General features: G+C 39.6%; 1 protein-coding gene across 1 annotated transcript in view; it reads left to right on the top strand.

Moving 5' to 3' along the window:
• The window catches only part of ASPH (aspartate beta-hydroxylase), a 110,145-nt gene that overhangs the window by 92,871 nt on the left and 4,858 nt on the right, over positions 1 to 12,416 (top strand). The window contains exons 23-25 of the mRNA XM_053963052.1: positions 1,793 to 1,928; positions 2,800 to 2,891; positions 7,564 to 7,697. Of these exons, the coding sequence (XP_053819027.1) occupies positions 1,793 to 1,928; positions 2,800 to 2,891; positions 7,564 to 7,697 (362 nt within the window). The remainder of the gene's footprint in view (positions 1 to 1,792; positions 1,929 to 2,799; positions 2,892 to 7,563; positions 7,698 to 12,416) is intronic.

Genomic DNA, 12,416 nt, shown 5'->3' with positions numbered 1-12,416 from the left:
GCTCCCTCTTACCTTTTTTCAGCTGAGGAAGTAGGAGGAGTTTGAGGAAGCACAGAACAACGTGGAATATCTTTTAAATGTTTCCAGTTTTGTTGCTCTATATCGCTTTAAATTGAGGCTGGTGTGAGTGTAGGTTATTTTCTTCGTTCTCTTCTCCAGCCAGTGCAAAACCAGGTACTCAAGCTGGCATTTCCTTTTGTGGATAGGGTAGTGCTGAATAACTAGCAGCACTGTTCTCATATACATCTCTGATTAGGTGGAAATTTTCAATCTTTTTTTTTTTTTTTGTACCTTACATTTTGGAAAAGTCAGTTTTCCAAAGATATTCTAAAAAAAAACGAACTCCAAAACAACTCTTTGCAATTTTACTTAATGCTAGCTGTTAAATGAGTATTATAGAAATGAGTGTAATAGAAATGAGTGTAAATTAGTGTTATAGAAACCATCAATAGGAGAATAATGTGAATACACTAGGAAAAATAAGTGTTCTTCCCTGTTTTTTGATAGATGAGAGAAAAAACCAATTTGTTATGATAGAGATTACTATAATAACAGAAGTGAAATCCATATTTTCATACATTTTAGCCTAGCTAAAATTGTTCTAGTGGGAGAAAGTAGCTGTATTATAGACAACGTGTTCTAGCTCAAGTTTGCTTTGTTGAGCCTTTTATTATCTAGCAATTTAAACCTATTTTGTCAGATCAACTTTTCCTTTAAGTAAAAAAAACTCAAGTGGAACATGCAACTGTTTAATTTACATGAGGATGGCTAATAATCATATGAAGTTTTAAGACTAAAAGGGGGCACTTATATCACCTAGCACCTATATCACCTTTTACTCATCATATAGGCAGGAAGTGAGGGAACATACCATAGCTTATTTCAGTGTGAAATGGATTGAAGGTGTCAATACAGAAATGCATTGTTCAAGAGCACAAAGGAAAAATGAAAACTATTCACCCAAAATAAGGTTTAGTGAGAAAAGTAAGCTGCTGGGAAATTGAAGTTACTTTTATCCAGATCCCTTGTTATACTGTGGATTTTCCTTTTATATTGCTATAACATTAAAGTGACTTATTATTGGTAGAATTAAAGGTTTTCTAAGCTATCTGATTTCTCCAAATATGATGTCCTAAGGCAGCAGAGAAGAGAAATTTTAGTTCTGCTGTTTTGTGGGTTTGTATGTATGAAGTGTAAGGCAGCTCACATGTTCTCAATCATTGTGTCCATAAATGATCACCTGGCATTTCAAGTTGTATATGATTTTTGCAATGGCATCAACACATGCAAGTGAATCTCAGCAAGCCTTTTTGAAGGTTTAAATCATAAATTTCTACTCAAGTGGTGTGTTTAAATTTGGCCTCTTTGACCAACACCTGGAGTTGCAGGTTATATGAGTGGTTTTCCAGTTACAGGAATGATTCCAGGTTGCATGCACAGCATTTAGGAAGCTCAATACATTTAGCTTGCAATACAAAAAATACTTAAAGAGCCCTTAGGCTCATCAAAATGCAAGTTAAAGTGAGGCCTCATCTGTAAAGAGGCTGGCTGTTGTTGAAATCTTACAATCCCAATGCAATTGAATCTGAAGAGTGGTGTGAAAGTTATTTTTCCTGCCTTAACATGTCAGAAGGGAATAGAATTTAAAGCAACTTGATAATAACAATGAACACTGTCTTTTATAGTTTTTAAATATTAAAAAAAAAAGCTAATAACAGCAGGAAAAAAATACAAATGGTACTAAAGCCAAACACAGTAATTTCTCAGTGCAGTAACATGGCTCTCACAACAGTCCTTAGAGAAAAACTGGAAGCTCATTCGGGATGAAGGTCTTGCTGTGATGGATAAAAAACGAAGCCTCTTCCTGCCTGAAGATGAGAACCTACGGGAAAAAGGAGACTGGAGCCAGTTTACCTTATGGCAACAAGGTAAAACATTCTGTATTTCTTCTCTTACCTCAATTTCATTATCTCAGATTAACATAGTGTAATAAGGGGTACCAACACAGATTTTTCTAGAACTGTTTTTGTAATCAATATGTACAGAGGAAGGGAACTGATAAAACAGTGTTTGGGACTCCTGTGACAATGAACAGGAGTTCTTCATTCTAAACTATGTTGTCCTCAAATACTTCTAAGGGTCCCTTGAGTATGGTAACTGTTCAATGAGTGTACTCCTCTTCTGGCAAGACTGCCAACTCTTTACCTGGTAATACATAGTACAGATGAGCCTGAGGGAAGATGAGGACTTGGGAGAAGGCACATCCTCAATTCTGTGTTGCCAGCTAGGGGAGATCTGTCATTCAGAAACGGTATGAGCAAAACAATATGACTTTAATATGCCTGCTGCCCTGCCCCTGAGCTATGCACTGCAAGGCCCAACTCTTGGAATGACCTTAAATTCTTATAAAACTCCACATATGAAAGAGTACTGTAAAATAAAATATTAAAAGCAAATTTATATAAAAATATAATCTAGTGTTGAAATTTTATGATACTGGGGGCACTTTAGATCTTTTTTTTTCCTATGCATCGACATTAATGATTATACATTTAAAATAACACTTTTTAAATGGTAGAAAGCCTGGTGTTCACAAATAATGTAAAAGTAAAATATGTAGGCTGCTATGATATTACAACATGGAAGTACTTAGGTTGCACAGTCTGTAAAATGGAAATAGTAATATTTACCTGTCTCTCATTGTCAGATCTTTGGCAGCTTTGTTGGTCTTCTGCAAAGCAGAAAATGGAAATATTTGTTCATTGCTCTTACCAATGCTCTATCCATTATTTTCACTAGGGAGAAAAAATGAGAATGCTTGTAAAAGTGTTCCGAAAACATGTGCTTTATTGGAAAGATTCCCAGAAGCTACTGGCTGCAGAAGAGGGCAGGTACCTGGCAAACTTCTTCATATTTGCAAATTCATAATGCTGGGAGCAGGTGATTCTGAGGAATAGAGGCACATGGACAGAGGAATGCACAATTTTGGTGTATTTAATGATGCCTCAAGCACACGATAAACTTAACAATAAAAATATGCCCTATTTAAACTGTCAGCAAATACCAGGTGAAATATGTTAGCTGAAGCCTTTCTATGGACTCTTGAGTTGAGCCATTTTACCTTGTGTTTCCTGGGAGCTCATGGTAGGTAGGTAGGTAAGTAGTTCTTTACCATGGGTCAACCAGTAAGTAATGCCTTACTAAACCTCAGCCTGAAGTGACCTGATCTGACTCATAGCCTAACTCTGCTTTCAGCAGGAGGTTGGATTATGTCCTTTCTAACCTGAGCTTTTCTTTTTTTTTCTGATCTGAACCCAACTTCACATGACTAATTTGGTGAGCCAGATTCTCACTGTGACAAACTTCACCTGTCTACCCCAGCCTGGCTGCATTAGACAGAGGGAGAATCACCTTGTGGAAGCCAAATAGTGCTGCCACATGCTTCTTTCGTGAAGGTGAAGGAGAGAAATTTTATATCCATGAGTGTGAGCCCAACAAAATTTGTTTCAAGTGCCTGTGATGACTATTCAGCTATCAGTTAACCTCACTTAATCATGCAGTAGACCTGTATGGGTCAATACACATGCTCTGTAGGACATAAGTTTTCATTTTTTCCAAGTTATTATATTTTGTCTACAATGACTACGTGAGAATATTCACATGGCAAAATTAAGGATGCAAAAGTTGAAAAGCACGGTGCTAATGTTGCCCTAATTCAGACCCTTGAGTGTATGTGTTCATCTTTTTGACCAGTCCCTTGCTTTTGATGTGCAGAAATACACTGGGTGGCTACTGCTGTGGGAATGAACAAAGCTGTTGTTCCATGGATTGGTTGCAAAGACAGGTTGTAGTGAATATAACTGATGAGGAGTCATCACCCTCAATGTGGCTATAAGAAAACTGCTCTCAGTTGATTCCAGAGCCAAAGTGCATCTGTCCCTGAGAGCAGATTCTCTTTGAGAGCTACTGTTTTGTTCTTAATTTCTTGGTGCCCTATATGTTATCACCACAATATGGTTTGCAGAGATGTTGTATATTTACAGCTGTAGCTGTAGTCACATGTTTTGAACATATAAATGTAAAATAATCTGAAAAGTCATGCTCTAGAAGTCTAAAGTTTTACATCCACTATTATGAGAGGCCTAGGAAAATTTTAGTTTTATGCTAGCCATGACTCAGATGTTACTGCTAAAATAAACTTAAAATATCAGCTGATCCCTATTCATGTATAGAAGCACTGATAAGCAATGGGAGCAAACACAATCAGGAAATAAGGAATTCTGTGGTGGATAGATGATTTGGATGCTTTGGTCACCTCATGTAGTGTCGAAGATAAATGGAATGTAAAATAATCAACTACCTGCTCAGTGCTGCTGAGACACTGTATAGAGCAATAGGAAATGATCAAAATTATAGCATTCTTCTTAAAAATAGCAGTAAACTAAAAGTATCACAGCTAGTTTTAATTCTGGACATCTCTTACATTGCAGCCATAGTACAACTCATTGGTAGTTTAGAGCAATTTACCTATAGCACTTGAGCACAGCAGGCAGATATAATTCACAGACATATCCAGATTGATCTGCATGGGCAGATAATGTACACGACAGCAATCAATCTTCAATGCTGGCATATTAGCATGACAAAAATTGTTTAGCTCAGATATTAGTAAGTATCCTGCATCACCAGTTGTTTGCATTGTGTTAGGGTCTAACACATCATGGTGTAGCAGAGTTGGGTGGGAGGATCTGTGTTCACCAGAGCCATTGGAGCTCATCACTTGCTGTCATAAGAAACTGCCAGTAAGCTGAAACCTCAGCTAAGAGGCACAAAAAAAACCTCAGACAAGAGGCACACGCTGTCTTCTGCTGGTTTTTTTAATGCTTGAAGAGCATGCAACACCTTAATCTGTAAGATTTATCAAAACTACTCTGTCCCGGCCAAATGTGCACATTTCTCAGTTGAAAAGGTGCTTCTCATCACTGTCATGCATTATTCACACTTCCTGTTCTCTGAGTTTTAGAATGAATCAAAAAGGCTGAGGTGAGAAGGGGTATCTGGGGATTATTTAGTCCAACCCCTTGCTCAAAGTTGATGAATTAGAGCAGGTTGCTGTGTCCAGCCAGGTTTTGAATGCCTCTGAGGATAGAGACTTTACCCCCTCTCTGGGCAACCTGTTCCTGTGTACAGTAAAAAAGAGTGTTTCCTTATGCTTAAATGGCATTTCCTGTGTTTCAATCTGTGTCCATTGCCTCTTTCCCTGGATGCCATTGAGAAGAGCCTGCCTCTGCCTTCTCCACTCCTCTCATCAGGTATTTATATGCATTGATAAGATCCTTTCTTGAACCTTACGTTCTCCAGGCTGAACAGTCCCAACTACCTCAGCTTCCCCTTGTATGTTAGATTCTCCCATCCCTTAATCTCCTTTACACCCCTTCACCTGCTCCAGTGTGCCCACATCTCTCTCACAGTAGGTAGCACAGAACTGGGTCCAACATTTAAGAATGCCTCACCAACTCTGAGGGGAAGGATAACATCCCTCAACAGGCTGCCAGAGCTCTCCATAATGCAGCCCTGGAAGCTGTTGGTGGCTTTGCTGCAGTGCTGGCTCCTGTTTAATTTGGGCACTGTGAGGACCTTTTGAGGGTCCCCCTGTGAGGACCCCACAGTCTCTTTATAGAAAATTGCTTTCCAGACAGTTGTCCATCAGCCTGTATTGGTGCATGCCTCCCCAGCGCAGAATTTTATGCTTCTTTTAGTCAAGTATGTTAAGATTTGTGTTTCGTCCTTTCTCCATCCTGCCAAGGTCTTTATGAAAGGCATCAAAAAAAAAAAAAAAAAAAAGTAGTGTATTGGCCATTCCTATTCAATTTTCTATCATCTGCAAACTTGATGAGGGGGATGCACTCTGTCCCATCTTCTGAGTCACTGTGAAGCTCTTAAACAGTGCTGGACCCAGTACTGAGCCCTGGGATGCACCTCTGATGAGTGGCCTTCAGCTGCATTTTGTGTCTCTGATCATAACTTGTTGAGCCTGGCTTAAATGCCAGGCTTCAGTCCTCTTCACCGGGAACTTACCTAGATTCTATTTCCTCACTTTGTTGACTAGGATGTTTATGGCAGACTTTTCAAAGACTTAACATAGAGATGAACAATATCCACCAAGCTAGAAACCTCACCATAAAGAGCTGTTATAGTACAGAATCCCCTTTATAAACCCATCCTGGCTACACCCACATACATTCTTTTCCTTCATGTGTTTGAAAATTGTTTCCAGGATTACTTGCTCCATAACCTTTCCAAGGGCTGAGGTGAGGCTGACTAGACAGTAGCTCCTCAGACCATCCTACTTGCCCTTCTTGAGGATAGGAACGTTTCCTTTCTACCAGGGGACCTCTGCTGGTGACAGTGACCTTTCAAAGATTGTGTGGGCTATGTATGGATTCACAGCAGACATTTCCCTCAGGCTTCATGGGTGCATCCCATCAGGACCCATGAACCAGGCTGTTGAGTTTGTTTGAATGTTCCCTAACCTGATCCACAGAAGATCAGTCACCAGTGCTCCAGTCTATTTCACTGGTCTCAGGTGCCTGGCACTGCTTAGAGTCAGTCATACCAGTAACAACTGAGACAAAGAAGACATGTAGTGCCTCAGCCTTTGTCCTTTTTCATCAGCTATTCTGTCATGTTTAGTAGCTGGGCATGTTTTCCCTAGACTTCCTTTTATTGCTGAGATATTTGTGGCAATCTCTCCTGTTACCCTTCAATTCTATCTCCAGATTCAGTGCCAGGAGAGCTTTGACTTTCCTAACCTTATCCCTGCCCATGCAGAGAGTGTCTCTACAGTCTTCCTGGGTGACCTGACCCTGCTTCCACCTCCTGTATGCTTCCTTTTTGTGTTTCATTTTTTTCTGGGTTGCCTTGCTTCCTGCACAGAGGAATTATTGAGTTTGGACAAGGTGCTACTTAAAAATCAACCAGCTGTCCTAGACCCCTATTCTCTCATGGGATTTTTCTCAGCAGATCCCTGAGTGAGACCAAATATTCTCTCCTGAAGCTGTGGGTACTAATTATGCTTTTTTACTTTCTCCATCCTTTCATGACCTTGAACTCTACCTTCTCATGGTCGCTACACCCAAGGCTGACAGTGACCTCCAAAGACATGTCATCTGAGAGGGGCTGGCCAGTCTGATGAACACAAGCCTTATGTCTCCTATTGTCCATCCTTTTAAATCTTTCCATAGGAAAGAAGGTGTTTTTTCTGACTGTAGACAGAAGATAATTATTTTCAGCCTGAAATGTGAATACTGGTTATTTTAAGTAAAATTAAAACTATGTACTTTCACTCATAAACACACCCCTGGTTTCACACACCACAAGACATATGTTTTGTAGTATTAAATGCCTTTAGGATATGAGTGAGAATTGCTGCTGAAACTCAAACAAAAGATGGCATTACACTTTTCACCCATCACCAAGGCTGAGACTAAATGAAGTCGTAACTCCCAGCAGCATGGTTGTGAAACAGAATGTGTTGAAAAATGTGCCTTTCTCTTCTTGCAGATCAAATATTCTATAATGCACCCAGGGACTCATGTGTGGCCCCACACAGGGCCCACCAATTGTCGGCTGAGGATGCATTTGGGCTTGGTGATCCCTAAGGAAGGCTGCAGAATACGGTGTGCCCAAGAGAACAGGTATGGTTGCAATATTGGGGTTTTTTTTTACTGTTTTTGGGGGGAAGGGGGTTGCTTGCTTGCTTGATTGTTTTTTGGGTTTTTTTTTTTTTTCCCCACTTTCCTCAAGACTGAAAAAGGGAATGGGACAGCATGTAGTTAAAAAAAGAAAAAAAGAGATTGTTTTGATGACCAGGAGGTCATCATTTTCATTATCATCATGTTTCATTAAACAAGCAATTTGCATTTTGACTCATGGTACAAACTTAAAAATATCAGTTCTGAAACAGTACCAGGAGAACCTTTTGAGACAAACCTGCTCTTCTCTGCTATGGCATGGAAATAACAGTGGGTTTGGTCAATGGGGTTTCTGTTTACTTTTACAATGCCAGCCTAATATTGTTGCCAGCAGAGTTCCTGTATTTATTTTGATTTTGGAGAGACATAGAATTTGTTGCTGCTTTGGCAGAAGCTGACTAAGATATACCTACATTTTCACTGCTGTGACAGAATACCATGGTATTTCCAGCAGAAGCCTCCTTTTCAGCTATATTATTTGTTATAATTTAGTTAAAATATTCCAGTTGAATTTGATCTCACGATGAAGACATCTCTGAAGTTTTAGGCCCAATGAATTACTCAGGTGGAAATTTTATTTTAAAGTGTGCTTTAAGGGAAGTTTCTTACCCATGAAAAATTGTACTGAATTTCAAGTCAGTCTTATCTCTGTTTGCTCAGTCCAAAATGAAATTAAATGCAATAGCTTATACATTTACAATCAGGGCATATACTCCCCTTAGAAAGATGGGAAAATGTGCTAAGTTTTTTGTATTATATTATTAAACAGAGAAAGAAAAATGTAGTGTTAACTATATTGCTTATTGCTTACAGGCTAAATTTACTGGACTTAAGTAAAGTTCTCATGATGCTTAATATCTGTACATATATTTTGAAAGCTTCTGCAGCTTCTGAGGGCAACAAGTGCTAATTTTGAATTCTTTTCAATGTAATAATGTAATTAATGGTATAAATGTAATTAATTTGATATTGAGAAATGAAATGCTACTCCTGTCTGCATGACTGCAAATGAGGGTTTTTTTTTGATAACATTTGAAAACAACCACAACTGGAAATCTTTGGAATTTTTGAGGATAGAATTATCCAGCTGTTAATAACCAAAAGTGTTGTTACTATACTCTCCTGCCAACATGTAGCTTCTAGTCAGTGTTACAACCTACACTGCCTACATCTAGGAAGTGATGGACGTTTTTTTCCAGCATTCCAATCCAATATCCAAAACAAGTTGGGTGGAGGGAGAGGTAGCTAATTGCCTTAGAGGACTGATATAGAGGCGTTGAGTCTTTTCACTTTAGGACATTAATGTGAGTTCAGATTGGTGGTGATTGCATGGCATTACCATTAGGTGGCTGTTTAGTAGCTAGTGTGAACAAAATAGTGGTTTTGCTCTGCTGCCAAGAGAGCAGGTGTCCTCAGCTCACCCCCTGTTATAAGGCTGGCACCCTTCTTTGTCTTCCCCTGTACAGAAGGGATAATCCTATGGAGAATGAACTTAACTACCTCCTTGGTAGCAACACTCCCTCAAAGTCAAGAGCAGAAAAATGCCTGTTGCTGCAGACAGAACGTAGAGCATATCAGTGTCCAGATTCCAGAACCTGGTTCAGTCTTATGCATCAGACATATTCATTTCACATGTAAAACACTCAAGAGCTGACAACAACTTCTGCTGAAATGTGTTAAGATCAGTTGCTTACAGCAAGAGCTGTACATTCAGAAACAAGGGCGAGGTTTTCCCTGGAAGCACTCAAAGTGTGTCTAGTGCTGGCAGTGAAAGGGCTTTTATATATCCTTCCCCTATGGCAGAGGAGGTGTGTGAATTACTGGCAAAGGGAATGGTGCCAGGAGGAAGATTTAGCTTGATCAATTTCCATTCCTTTCCTCCTGGTGGTCCAGAGCAGTGGTAAACTGGTGGTTTCCAATAGGAGAGCTGGCTGGAAGAGGAAGGTTAGAATCAAGCCTTTTCTGGCCTCCTGTGCCACTGCTGTGTGCATGAAAGAGCCAACAGAAACAATGCTTGGTTACCTCCATGCCACCCAACCTGGTTGTTTAGAGGGTTACAGTGCAACTCATCATTTGATGGACAGGCAAATCAGCACTGTCTAGTGCTGTGGTTTACTCCTCATTTGCAAAAGAGCTTTTTGCAGCTGTTTGGAGTTGGTGTACCTCGTGGTTGAGGGCCACAAAGATGATCAGAGGGCTGAAACACCTCTGCTATGAGGAAAGGCTGAGAGAGTTGGGGTTGTTTGACTTTGAGAAGAAAAGGGTCCAGAGAGACCTCATAATAGCCTTTAAGTACTTGAAGGGAGCTTTTAAGAAAGATTGGGACAGTTTGTATCAGATAGGTTGCAGCAGGAGAAGGGGTAATGCTTTTAAACTAAAAGAGGGTCAGTTTAGATGGGAGAAGTGTTTTATAGAGAGAGTGGTGAGACAGTGGAACAAGTCACCCACAGGGACTATATCCACCCCTGGAAATGTTCAAGGTCAGGCTGGACAGGGGTTTCAGCAACCTGATTTGAGTTGAAGATGTCTCTGCTCATTGCATGTTTTGCCTTTAAAGGTTCTTTCAACCCAAACGATTATGATTCTATGTTTCTTGTTCTGTATAGCATTGATAATTTTAGGTCACTTGGCCATTTTGAAGTCCCAGCTCTGTAAAGTGCAGGGTATAATGCACAGAAGTGGTAGGTAAATAATATCTAGTTATCATAATCCAACATCGCTATCAAGGAAGGTAACCTTATGTTGAAATGAAGGTGAAACTAGAGCCATTATGCAGAAGCCAGTCTGGGATCTCACCCTTAACAGGTGACATAGAGCTGATATGGAAAATTATCTGGAAACTACCCCAAAGTGGCTCAGCACCAGACCAGAACAATATGGTCCCTGTGTTACTACTGAGAAGTGTTTCTCACACCATCAGGCTTCTAGAAAATATTTATTTGCATGCTAATAGTGGGGTTTGTAGCCTTTTCAAAAGGGGCTAATAGTCCCCGTCAGCTTTATGACTTTTTCTTTGTTGTGCAAAACAGCCGATCCCATTATGATGCAAATGATAGAGTGGGGTTTTAACCTCTGAAGCTACTTCATCTGGGTGCCTGGGTTTTTATTGTCCTTAACTGAGTTGCACTTTCAGGCTGTTTAGAGCAGTTCTTTTCAGGCTTGATTTAATTAAAAAAAAAAAAAAAAAAAAAAAAAAAGCCTCAAAAAAACCCCAAACCAACAGAAAACCCAGCTACTTCCCCAAACAAAAAAAACAACACTAGATCTCAATTGCTCCAGACAAAGTAAACCCAAATCCTCCAAGCCTCCTCACCAAACACCCCTGGCACCACCTCCCCCAAAAAAACCTACTCAAACCCACCCAAAATCAATCCCCCAAAAAAACCCAGGAAAAACCCGCCAAAAATAAACCAACCCCAAAAAACTAAACCAAACTAATTATACAACCCAAAGTCTGCTTGAATTTTTTTACCACATTATAGCATTGCAAGTGGTTTACTCCCATAGACTTTAATAAAACCAATGTAACTTTAGTGCAGTACCAGTAACTCAGGGTCTGTGTAACATAAAACATTTTCGTTACCAGATAACTGATGTGGTAACAAAAAACCCCACATGATCATATTTAAAACCTGCAAAAGGCTGTTTATCTAGGCCTTTAAGGCATGTGCAAGTCAGTGTGAATTTTTTTACTATGTTATGCTTTTTTTTTTCATTATGTTTAGCTGATTTCAATTGATCCTATTTCAATTTCTCTTCAGAACCTTACAGCACAACCCCATAAATGTTGATGGTTACTTTTTCCTCTTGCTGAATTAAAAATATGGAGATGAATTGGAAGTACGAACCTAGTTTTCACCACGTTTTTGAAAAAAGAAAATTGTTTTCTCTGTAAATGAATATAGCTGAATGAGCTTAAGCAATGCATTTCGATCTTTGAAGGCAAGGCCTTTGTTTCTTTACCATTGTTACTGTTCACAGTGCTTACTTCCCTTTGAGGGCATCCATCCTCTTGGATTGCTTCAGCTCCTGAGGGATCCTGTTAAAAAAATTGCGTGTGTGTTCATGGTAGAGTGGCTTTAGGAAGGAATGTTTCTTTGACCATTGTTACCTTGACTGTTATTCAACCAGTCTCACCTGGAGGTGTAGAATCAGGTGTTAAACTTCTCTTCAAAATTATGAATCCAGGTCTCAGCAGGCTGGAGAAGCTGCCAGCTGAAACGTGATGAAGTTCAACAAATGCAGAAGCAAAGCCCTGCAGCTGAAAACAGATAAACACCTTGCAGCTGTAGTGGCTGGGTGATGACTGCCTAGAAAACAGCTTTGCAGAAAAGGGCTTAAAGACCATAGGGGCCAAGTTGAACATGATTTATAATTATCTTTTTTATTGATGAAGCTGTGTTAGTAAATTTGTAGGAAACAGTTTGAGCAGTACAATTTTTTCCTCTCTCTTCTGCATTCAAGACACTGCCTCTGTGTCCAGTTTGGGATACTTTAGTACAAAAAATAGTCACTGATAAACTAGAGGGACTCCAGTGATAAGATGATTAGGAGAAGAAACTCAACAAACTATTCTGGAGTCTAGAAACCAGAAGGATATAGAGTAGCCTACTTACTCTCTTAACTACTGATGGGTGACTGTTAGGAAGACAGAGCCAGACT

The sequence above is a fragment of the Vidua chalybeata genome, chromosome 1 (genome assembly GCF_026979565.1).
Source record: "Vidua chalybeata isolate OUT-0048 chromosome 1, bVidCha1 merged haplotype, whole genome shotgun sequence".
Lineage (NCBI taxonomy): Eukaryota > Metazoa > Chordata > Aves > Passeriformes > Viduidae > Vidua > Vidua chalybeata.
This window is presented reverse-complemented; position numbering and strand designations above follow the sequence as displayed.